The following is a 12,523-nucleotide window of genomic DNA, read 5'->3' on the forward strand; positions in this document are numbered from 1 at the left end:
GAACAGTCTAAATTCTATAGACAGGCATCATAACTTAAAGGGGAAAAATAAGTTTTAATGTGTTAATCAGTCACTTGAAAACACAAATAAATACCTAATTTAAAATCTGCTAAAATGAAATGAATCAAAGAGAGAAAAAAGTATATGAGAGATAATGAAATGAGCCTAAATGAAGATGCTAAAGTAATTGATCTCTAATTGTATCAGTTTCAGAGGGAAATTTGCAGCCACACCAATATTTTTGCATGAGGTAGTATTCAGCAGTGAATAAGAAATAAGGATTAATTTGTAGCTTCATTATACATTCTTTTTCAGAAATATTCTCCCCTACTTAGCCCCACCCCCTCTTCCATACCTACTACCCTCCCTTAAAACCCTCCCTCCCATAAAATAAAATATTCCTAGTAATGGATAAAGCCAGGAACTTAGAGAAAAATAACTAAAACATTTAAAAGAGCTCACTTATCTACTTAAACTTAAGAAAATAAATCCTTTTTTGCATTTTAGTGCTCTAACCTCTAAGCCTTTTTTCTGGGTATTCTTGAATTTCAAAAAATGAAACGAATGAGAACAGATCCACAAAACTTGTTTCTCTAGAAACAGCTTTTTTAAGACCAAGGCAGAGCAAAGGTGATGTATTTATTTAGCTTTAAATAATGAACTCTTAGGCTGTGAGAATACTATGTTGGCTAGTAAATATTAATAGACAATAAATGGGGGAGTTAAGAAATGTTAAACAAAAAAAGAACATGCATAACAAACTTGTTAATAACAAAAGGTGTATTCCTAGCCTACAGCAAAGAGTTAGCTAAATTTAAAGAATTTTTATTTTAGTAGTTTCCTGTTTACATTTTTAACTTTAAAAAAAGTATTAGCCATAAAAAGAGGAGTTCAAGTGTCCAAGTGTATCCATTTAGAAGGCACAGTAATTGGATTTGTGATGCTGTTACTGGTTACCTACCTGTCTTTTCCTAAATGTACACTTTGTACTGCTTACTCCATTCCTATTTATAATCCTACAATATAGAGCAACATGGAGTTCTCAGTTCTAGCCCCCAACATGCTTTGCAGTCTAATTCTAATCATGATTGGAAACACTGAATCAGGAAGTATGTGTCTGAAAAGATGTTAATTTAGATCTCAAAATAGATTCAGTCTTTTTGAGTTTTAGATGATTAGAGACAGGGAATTTCTAAGCCTGGAAACTGATAACTTCAGGAGCTTCTTTCCTATTCAGGTCCTGAAAATTTTAAAAATTGATCTCATAAAACTTTTAGGACAGTATTTCTAACAACTGCAAATTACATAGCAGAATATCCATGAATGACTTTCTATGATGATCTATCACTGATCTGGGCAGAAGACTGAAAGGCAGGAAAAATACTCTGCAAGGTAGTGAGCAATCACTACATGGGTATCCTCCATGAGTGAGTATCCTCCAAGTGTTCAATCTATATGTGTGGTGTTGCTCTTTCACTTGCCATCTCAGTTTTTTGCACTTTGTTTTTGTCTATAGTTTTATTTTTTTAAGAAAAAAAAACACCAACTTCTAAAAGCCTTTTGCCATCACCACATACATAGCAATTTGCAATATCAAATACAACAACAGCACAGCTAGCAAAAGAGTTCTTAAAGCAGGGGTGTCCATAGCAAAGTAGCGTAACTGGAAAGTACTCAAGCTTCAGAAACAACCTTTTGGGGACTCAATTTCACATCACTGAATCAAGGAATAGTACACAATAAATGACCATTAACTTGTCTACACTACAAAACAGTGGCAAGCTTATTAAAGATGTCCAGAGCTTTCTTTTTTCTTTTTTTTTTTTTTTTTTGCTTTTTTAAATGTAATCCTCCGCAAACAATGGTAATTTATATTATGATTTTGACAGAAAAATATACAAATTCAAACACTTAATACATAATACTTTTCACAACTGAATTTGTCTCTGTTTCCCCAACATCAAGGCCCCATGAACAACTCAAACCAAAGCTAATTTGCTCCAACTGAACACCCCTGCTGCTTGTTGAAACAAGAGGGATTGTCAAAGAATGATAGTCACTTATAAACAATACATTTAGGGAAAGCTCTGAAATCACAGCCACTCAAGAACCAACCATTAGTGAGCAATTAAAACAATCAGCTCCTTCTTCTTCAATAACCAGTATGGATTCTCTCTCTTCTTCCCCTAGACTGCTTTAGAGAATGATATCCTTCAGACGCTTCATACCAGGAGATTCTTTGTCGCGACCCTCCTTCAGAGTGGGGTTGACCTCATGGATGACTTTCTCGCTGTCGGCTCCACGGGGCTCAGCTTCAGAGGGACGAGAAGGGCCATTGTTGACATACTGCTCCAGATCACGGCCCGGGGGCGCCGGGGTGTAAGACATGGAGGGCTTGGTGGGCAGAGGGCTCTTGAGGTGTAGGGGGGAGGTGACAGGGCTAATAGCCTCACAACCATTGCCCGCCTCCCGAATAGCGCCGTTGACCTTGGGGCTGCAGATGGTCACATCAACAGTTCTTCTGCCTTTCAGGGTGGGCCTCTCCTCAGCTGGGTGGTCACTGACATCTTTTCCAAAGGTTGCAAAAGTCCGCTTGGTGGGGCCGCAGTCGTCATAAGCCTCAACATCAGCAGCAGTAGCTTCAATGGACAGAGCTATGACATTCCTCACATGCTCAGGGGACTTGGACCTGGTGGGCATGGGGTTCCGGGGCATCCAGCACCTGTCAGAGTGGCCAAGAATCCTGCATTCTTCCCTGCAATGAAATCCTTCATTCTGATCTGTTTGGAGAAAATAAAATGTCAATTTCATCAGCTTTTCCCAGGAATCATTGTTACACCCCAGTGTTCTGGTTTCTTAGGTACCCACAGGCCCTTCTGGGAAATGGCACTTCTAGATAGTCCTTTATTGCTTTCTCGGGACACGTGTGAAGAATTGGATTTTTAAAAGGCTGTAGATCTCCCCCTGTACACTCATGTCTTTTATTATTAGTTTTGGTGTTCCCATTGCTGAAAAAACTAAAAACCTAAAGGTAAACATGTTATGATGAAAAAATGTATTTAAAAAAAAGTTTAGGTGCACCTGGGTGGCTCAGTTTGGTTAAGTGTGTGACTTCAGCTCAGATCATGATCTTGAAGTTTGTTAGTTCAAGCCCCACATTGGGCTCTCTGCTGTCAGCGCAGAGCCTGCTTCGGATCCTCTCCCTCTCTCTGTCCCTCCCCTTCTCACACTTTCTCATTCTTTCTCAAAAATAAATAAACGTTTAAAAAATAAAACATAAAAAAGTTTATCCCGAGTGTCAAGGGGCTGAGAGTCAGCATTTTTATCAACAACTCCAGCTAAAAATCCACTGCATTTGAAACTAGTTACAGCAGAAGAGGGAGTGGAGGAAGAGTAGGAAATCCAACAATCAGTATATCTGAGAAGTCTTGGCCATATTTTGAACAACAGCACTGCTAACCATATTTCCACCCTACTTGTCAATGATATGCCATGCTTAATGTTAGATTGGTATCATGCTGTCTTTGAAAACCCAATCACTTCACTTCTTTTTGACCATCAGTTCTGCCAGCCAATCTTCTCACTAAGCCATTTATATGACTTGATTTCCCATTAGAAGGAATATACTGATATCTTTTCCTTCCATTTGACCCATAAGCTTCAATTGACCTTGTCTACACATCACTCATAGGTTGAACATCATTTAATTATATTCAACTAGCCATCTTTCCTTATCTGTCTTATCTGAAGTTTTATTAGGGTCATATTTCTTAAAATAAAGAAATCTTTTATGGATTACTTTAACCCTATCATAGAATATCTCAGCAGTTAGAATTCAGAATTTTTGGTGAGACTTTTTTTCTCTCTTCTCAAGTCAGGTTCATTCAGAGTTAAGGCTTTAATTTGACTCTTAGAGAAGCTTTCTACATGGATTTCATCAAACCATAGACCCAGGGTTAATTTCTGCCTTTTCATTGGGAAATTGTTCATCTTAATGTCTGGTTTATAACCTTAACTTTCCAGATCCATTTTTACTTATGTTACATTCTTGTATGATGATGACCTAATGAAAATTTTCATCACATTGTACAATGCATCAAAATATGAGCAGTTTAACATTCACAGAAAACCTTGGGGTATAATCAGAGGAGATGGGGAGACAAGGAGAAGTTGAAAAGACCAAAAAAAAAATGCCAAAAAAAGCTGAAAATATATTGCTGTGATTGCTTTTTGCTGGGGGAAGAAATCAGAAATTCAGGGCTTTGCCTGATATTAGTCTATATATAACACATCTTTCTTATACACTTGTATTTCTTGTTTGCTTCTTATTTTAAAAAATGACATAGGAAAGAGGCAATGCTCTGACTCCTTTGTTAAAGGCTATCTTGGTAAAGGGGCACATACATATGAGAGGGGGATTGAGAAATAATGGTTGAATTGGATGTATACCTCATCATTTGGAGAAAAAGCATTGGAAACAGCTAAACATCAAGGCCTAATCCAGGCTGAGTCCAGATTTCAACACAGCTCTGGGAGTGGCCTTTGACCTAGTTTAAACTACTGAAAAACCAATCAGAGCTAAGACCCTTTCAGTGTACTGGGACACAATTTGCCAGTTTATCTTTAAGATGGACATTTTATGCTCCCTTTAAGTGTGAAAAAGAAAATGCAGACCAGATGTGAATAAAGCAAAGCAACTACTTCTGGAATTGCATAGGACTGGTAGAGACTATGGGCTTGCCACCATGTAGTATTGTGGCTAGGGATGGAGGTATGAGAGTAGAGAGGAATCATTTTATATCATTCAAATTAACTGCCAAGATGCTGGCTCCAGCTGAAACAGAGGTCAGCTAACAATTCAGTAATTCCTTAAGATTCCTCTTATGTGCCTGTTTGTGACTCTATACCTTATTACATCTTGACCTGAGCATAGACAAAGCAAAATGTAAAACTCTAAAATCCACACATAGTTGTGGATATTCAAACACATTGTCATGTACAGATAAATGAAGGTAGGTATCTTTAATTCAAATGTAAACATAATTAGGGATGAATTATAAATTTTCAAATTGGTATTCCCTGATTCTGAACTTGTCCCTAATATTTGGAAAGATAAATAAATAAATGAAATGCATAAGTTTGGAACAGGGACACAAATCTCAAGGCCACTCCTTAAATCAGATTTCAACAAAAAAAATTTTTTTTAAAAATATGGAGAAAAAATAAAGCTTATTTAATGTAGGTGGTAATATATATTTGTTTGGTCACAATATTTCATGAAGGACCTTGGTGAGAGAAACCTAAAACCTCTGGCAACAACTTATATCTTAAATAGAAGGCATAAGAGGCAGCAATGATTAAGTCATGATGGATAAGGAAGTACTTCAAATAGGAAAAGAAAAGAATTTGTTATTTTGTGCAAATGTTAGCAAAACTTTTTGCAGTGATTACTACCCTCCTCAGGAGTTAAACTGCTGTCTCTTCAGATGTAGGCAAACAATGTGCTTCCACACTAGAAAGAGCCTACCCATGGTCCCAACCAAAGCAAAAAAGGAAAATGATGAAAATACCATCTCAGGCTTTGCTAAAACTTTCAAAGTTCTGGTGGAATAGAAGAGCTGAGAGGCTCTGTTGGGTTTATATACATGTCCAGCCACCATGGATGTGTTTAATACTGCTGCAGTTCTTTATTGTGATTCAGACTTTAGGTGTATCAACTGAAAGATTCCAATGATCAGAGACAAAATTCTAACACTAAAATAGTTCAAGGTAACAGTTACAAGAGCAATGTGTTACCCTCCTCAGAAGTGATCTGCAATCAATGAGGCAGAAAGGGAAAGTTAAAGTGAGTTCTAGTTCCTAAGAGCTCAAGTAGTTACTTCTAAGTAGAAGTAGTAATATAACCTGCAAGCAAGTAATGTGGAAATCAGAAAGGCTTCCTGGATTGTACTTATATACATCCACTTAGCTTAATCTGCATCACTCCCTGAACAAAATAATCTACTACCATAGCAGGGACAATTTTGTAAGATATAATGAAAGGGATGGTAGTACCAATTATGAACAGGTTAAGTGTTGCTAAAATTTGTTGTATGCACCTAATCAAGAAAACATAACTGTTAGGAAGGATCCCCTTCTTGACTTAACTAGTTCCTACTCATCTGAAGCAACACATAATGAATTGCCCACCAAATATCCATACCTATATTTAATATTTAGGAAAAGAACCCCACTTTTGTTAGGATTTGTAAGGTACCAGCTAAAAAAAACCCCTGCATTTCCTGGCTTCCATTGTAGATAGATGTGGCCACATAATTAATATTGGACCAATGTTATGAAGGCAAAATATCAAGAAAACTCCTTAAAAGTAGGAGGGGGTGATGTAACTGGGAGACCCTGTTGTCCTTATTCCTTCCTGCTTTGTCCTATCTGGAATGGAGACATAAAGGCTGGGCCTATAGCATCCATCTTACTATCATGAAGCAACTCTGAGGATGGAAGTCACGTGCCTATGGATAGCAGAATAGAAAGATACAACAACTCTGGGATATTGAAGATATTATAGATCCATCTCACTAGTTCATATATGAACTTCTTTCATATAAGAGAAAAAATAAGCCTCCCTCTTGGCTAAGCCACTGAGTTATTTTCTTTAGAGAGAGAGGGGGGCCCTTATTACCAGCAGTTGAGCACTATTTATAACTGATACATTACCCATGTAATATATTTTAAATTTAATTTAAATTTAACTTTCTCAAGGAATCCTTGCCTGATCCATTAGACTAAGGTACATTGCATACGACTTTCTTTTATAGCACTCATTACAGCTATTTAATATCTATATTCAAATGTTAGCTTGTAAACTCTAAATGAGCAAAGATTATATCTATTTTGTTCCCTCCCATACCCACAGAAGGTAGCAAAGGGTCCAACATAGAGCAGGTACTCAGTAACAGTTTAATTTAAATGGATGAAAAAGGCACAAGAGTGATAGCAATAAAACAAAGAATACTGATCAACACACCAGACACTGTGCTACTGATACAACTCCTAAAAGTGGAAATTACTATTCTATTTAGTAGAAACACTATGAAAACATACAAAGAAAACTATGCAGCTGTATCAGAAACAATAAAGTAAATTTATCACTTGAGAAACATTAAGGTCAAGTCCCATTTAGTCTCTGAATGGTTTCCTACATACTATAAACAGGTCTTAAAGGTATGCATCATGCTTTGATGTCCAGTTGAAGATACATTTGTCATGTACCTTGGAGTTTTCAATTCTAACAATAGTTAATGGGGTCTATACTCTGCTAAGTTAACAACATATTAAGCAGAAGCATCAATTTTATGAAACGAATGTCCTGTTCAAATATCAAGCATTGTTTCTTGGCATCAAACACAACTGTTGTTAATTCCTATAAAATATAAACCAAAAATGGGACCTATAGTGAGCCTTTTAGACCAACTGCAGATACTGACTCCTCTGGAAAAACTAATTAAAATGTGTATGGCAAAAATTAATGCTCTATATATGCCATGGAATTACCAAAGTAAATAATTATCCTGGAAAGAGTTCTTAAAAGCATTTTAAGGCCTGCAGAGTTCAGGAGAAAGAACACCCATCCTGTATCTGTAACTGAACAGAATACCAATGGGCTCAGTGAAAAGGAGAAGAAAGACAGGAAGGAGAGAGGGAGGAGAGAGGGAGGGGGGAGGAAGGAAGGAAAGAAGGAAGGAAGGAAGGAAGGAAGGAAGGAAGGAAGGAAGGAAGAGCTGGAAACACTATGAAGGTTTTAAACATTCTGTCTTGGTTTTGATATGATTGACATCTTAAGGACTGGGCTCCTTTTGGGTGTTTAGAACATCCAGCAAAAATTCAATAAGGGCTTAGGACTTTGCAAAATGACAACTTCCCAGAGCCTTCCCAGGTTGCAATTCTGAGAGGAATTTACACTCACTTCCTAAAGGACCCAAAGTTTTGGCCAGAAAAGTTGAAGCTCCATCTATAAAATATTCAAGGGCACATCAGTGAAGGCTGAGACCTTCCTAGAGATTCATGAACCAAAGACACTAAGCTATCCTGTAGCCACTAGAGTGTAATAAGAAGTAAATCACAAATTACACTACAAACAATTACTTGTCTCTTTCTCACTCCCTTCTCTTTCTTTCAGAATTTTCTGCCATTTTGGTTCCTCCCTAATGCTTTCTTTTTATTCTCCTGTTCTCTAGATTCCTACTTGTTAGCAGCCCTTCCTACAGCACCATTGGTCTGACAGACAACAGGAAGAGAGGGTAAGATACCAGAACTGTGTGACTTGTATTCAAAACATCTATGTAGTATTATTTTATGGATGCCAAAGAAGAGCTATCCAAAAACCAGCCCTTGTAACAGAGAGAGAAATTTCCACATTTTTCATTCAGCGGGTACAAGCATTAAAAGTCCTTGTTAAAATAAGATAATCCATTACCAAATTGAGATCATCAGATTTTCTTTGGTCATATAGAAAAGCCATGGGGAAAGAACCCAGGATAGGAGAGTTTTTATGGGGTAAGTCTACCAATATCTAGAGGTAGAGATACCTAGAAAGGGCAGAGTGGGGGACAGGGTATAGGAACAAAGTTCCTGAGACTGACAAAAGGATGTTGCCAAAAGACAGCAGATAGGCAAAGAAGAAAGACAGTCCTGATTAGCATAGCTTGGCATTTTCAGTATGGGTAACTAGTTAAACAGCATGAATCTGAAAAGTTGAGTTTTAGCTTGGGATGGAGAGGATGGCTGAAAATACTGATGGACCCCAGTTTTGTCCTAGACTATTTGACAGATCAGCATCAATTAGCAAGTGCCACTCAGCACTTGGCCTCTGTGATACCAAATGGCATATAAGCCTCTCTCCTCATTCACAGTCTATGCACCTACAATTCACTTACTCCCAGTGCAACATGAAAATAGATTAAAAAGTTGCCCCTTTCAGAATTCAAAGCAATTGAGTTATCTTCAATGGAATCTTCAGTACTGAGTTTGTCCAAGAGACAAAGTTAAAACATATTGAAGTAGAAGTGTTTTAGAATTGAATATTTATTATAGAAGATAGTGTGGCATGTACAGTCATACAATCTAAGTTGCAATTTGGGCAATCACAATAGTTCCTGGAGTTTTCATTTTTGTACTAGGATTCAATTAAATTCAACCCATAAAGAAGAGATTTCAAGATGTGTATAAATATAAATCATTTGTGGTGATGCATGGGGAGTAGGAAATGAAGCAGAAGGCTGCCTGGAAAATTGAGACTAAGAAATAAGGTCCTCACAGTGAATGAGATAAGAAAAAATTCACTAAACTGGGATCTTTGCATTGTGGCTTCTATGGTAAAGAAAATTATCTGACAAAGTGCTGAACTTCAACTGGATACTTATAAGCCATTTGAAAGGCATCTTTACAAGTAAAATATGAGTTGTCAAAGAAGGCAATTGAAAGATTTCCCTAGAGAGAGGGAAGATGGCGGTGTAGGAGGACGCTGGGCTCACCGCGCTTCCTGCTGATCACTTAGATTCCACCTACACCTGCCTAAATAACCCAGAAAACCACCAGAGGATTAGCAGAACGGAGTCTCCAGAGCCAAGCGCAGAGGAGAGGCCCAGGGAAGAGGGTAGGAAGGATGGCGAGGCGGTGCGCGCTCCACGGACTGGCGGGAGGGAGCCGGGCTGGAGAGGCGGCTCACCGGCCGGCAGAGCCCCCGAGTCTGGCTGGCAAAAGCGGAGGGGCCTGACGGACTGTGTTCCCACAGCAAGCGTGACTTAGCGTCTGGGAGGTCATAAGTTAACAGCTCTGCTCAGAAAGCGGGAAGGCTGGAGGACAAAGGGAGGGAGAGCTGCTGAGCCCCCGGACGACAGAGCTCACTTTGGTGGGTAACAAAGGCACTGGCCAGTGCCATCTCCCCTGCCCATCCCCCAGCCAAAATCCCAAAGAGAACCAGTTCCTGCCAGGGAACTTGCTCCCTCCACGCAAACACCCAACTCTGCGCTTCTGTGGAGCCAAACCTCCGGCAGCGGGTCTGACTCCCTCCTGCTGCCACAGGGCCCCTCCTGAAGTGGATCACCTAAGGAGAAGCCAGCTAAGCCTGCCCCTCCTGCCCCCGTGCACCTTACCTACCCACCCCAGCTAATACGCCAGATCCCCAGCACCACAAGCCTGGCAGTGTGAAAGTAGCCCAGATGGCCATGCCACCCCACAGCGAATCCCGCCCCTAGGAGAGGGGAAGAGAAGGCACACACCAGTCTGACTGTGGCCCCAGCGGTGGGCTAGGGCAGACATCAGGTCAGATTGCGGCCCCGCCCACCAACTCCAGTTATACACCACAGCACAGGGGAAGTGCCCTGCAGGTCCTCACCACACCAGGGACTATCCAAAATGGCCAAACAGAAGAATTCCCCTCAGAAGAATCTCCAGGAAATAACAACAGCTAATGAACTGATCAAAAAGGATTTAAATAATATAATAGAAAGTGAATTTAGAATAATAGTCATAAAATTAATCTCTGGGCGTGAAAACAGTATAGAGGACAGCAGAGAATCTCTTGCTACAGAGATCAAGGGACTAAGGAACAGTCACAAGGAGCTGAAAAGCGCTTTAAACAAAATGCTTAACAAAAAGGAAACGACGACAGCTCGGATTGAAGAGGCAGAGGAGAGAATAGGTGAACTAGAAGATAAACTTATGGAAAAAGAGGAAGCTGAGAAAAAGAGAGATAAAAAAATCCAGGAGTATGAGGGGAAAATTAGAGAACTAAGTGATACACTAAAAAGAAATAATATACGCATAATTGGTATCCCAGAGGAGGAAGAGAGAGGGAAAGGTGCTGAAGGGGTACTTGAAGAAATAATAGCTGAGAACTTCCCTGAACTGGGGAAGGAAAAAGGCATTGAAATCCAAGAGGCACAGAGAACTCCCTTTAGACGTAACTTGGATCGATCTTCTGCATGACATATCATAGTGAAACTGGCAAAATACACGGATAAAGAGAAAATTCTGAAAGCAGCAAGGGGTAAACGTGCCCTCACATATAAAGGGAGACCTATAAGACTCGTGACTGATCTCTCTTTTGAAACTTGGCAGGCCAGAAAGAATTGGTACGATATTTTCAGTGTGCAAAGCAGAAAAAATATGCAGCTGAGAATCCTTTATCCAGCAAGTCTGTCATTTAGAATAGAAGGAGAGATAAAGGTCTTCCCAAACAAACAAAAACTGAAGGAATTTGTCACCACTAAACCAGCCCTACAAGAGATCCTAAGGGGGACCCTGTGAGACAAAGTACCAGAGACATTGCTACAAGCATAAAACATACAGACATCACAATGACTCCAAACCCGTATCTTTCTATCATAACACTGAATGTAAATGGATTAAATGCGCCAACCAAAAGACATAGGGTATCAGAATGGATAAAAAAACAAGACCCATCTATTTGCTGTCTACAAGAGACTCATTTTAGACCTGAGGACACCTTTAGATTGAGAGTGAGGGGATGGAGAACTATTTATCATGCTACTGGAAGCCAAAAGAAAGCTGGAGTAGCCATACTTATATCAGACGAACTAGACTTTAAATTAAAGGCTGTAACAAGAGATGAAGAAGGGCATTATATAATCATTACAGGGTCTATCCATCAGGAAGAGCTAACAATTTTAAATGTCTATGCGCTGGATACCAGAGCCCCCAAATATATAAAACAATTACTCATAAACGTAAACAACCTTATTGATAAGAATGTGGTAATTGCAGGGGACTTTAACTCCCCACTTACAGAAATGGATAGATCATCTAGACACACAGTCAATAAAGACACAAGGGCCCTGAATGAGACATTGGATCGGATGGACTTGACAGATATATTTAGAACTCTGCATCCCAAAGCAACAGAATATACTTTCTTCTCGAGTGCACATGGAACATTCTCCAAGATAGATCATATACTGGGTCACAAAACAGCCCTTCATAAATTTACAAGAATTGAAATTATACCATGCATACTTTCAGACCACAATGCTATGAAGCTTGAAATCAACCACAGGAAAAAGTCTGGAAAACCTCCAAAAGCATGGAGGTTAAAGAACACCCTACTAACGAATGAGTGGGTCAACCAGGCAATTAGAGAAGAAATTAAAAAATATATGGAAATAAACGAAAATGAAAATACAACAATCCAAACGCTTTGGGACGCAGCAAAGGCAGTCCTGAGAGGAAAATACATTGCAATCCAGGCCTATCTCAAGAAACAGGAAAAATGCCAAATACAAAATCTAACAGCACACCTAAAGAATATAGAAGCAGAACAGCAAAGGCACCCCAAACCCAGCAGAAGAAGAGAAATAATAAAGATCAGAGCAGAAATAAACAATATAGAATCTAAAAAAAACTGTAGAGCGGATCAACGAAACCAAGAGTTGGTTTTTTGAAAAAATAAACAAAATTGACAAACCTCTAGCCAGGCTTCTCAAAAAGAAAAGGGAGATGACCCAAA

The 12,523-nt window shown here is 39.1% G+C and overlaps 1 protein-coding gene across 2 annotated transcripts in view; it reads right to left on the reverse strand.

Annotated features, from left to right (window-relative positions):
• Positions 1-386: 386 nt before the first annotated feature.
• Positions 387-12,523, reverse strand: part of PCDH19 (protocadherin 19) — a 144,589-nt gene continuing 132,452 nt past the window's right edge. For both annotated transcript variants that reach the window (XM_006943858.4, XM_004000697.5), the window contains exon 5: positions 387-2,780. In XM_006943858.4, coding sequence (XP_006943920.1) covers positions 2,197-2,780 — 584 coding nt within the window. In that variant the 3' untranslated portion in view covers positions 387-2,196. The remainder of the gene's footprint in view (positions 2,781-12,523) is intronic.

Source organism: Felis catus, chromosome X (genome assembly GCF_018350175.1).
Source record: "Felis catus isolate Fca126 chromosome X, F.catus_Fca126_mat1.0, whole genome shotgun sequence".
In the NCBI taxonomy this organism is placed as follows: Eukaryota; Metazoa; Chordata; class Mammalia; order Carnivora; family Felidae; genus Felis; species Felis catus.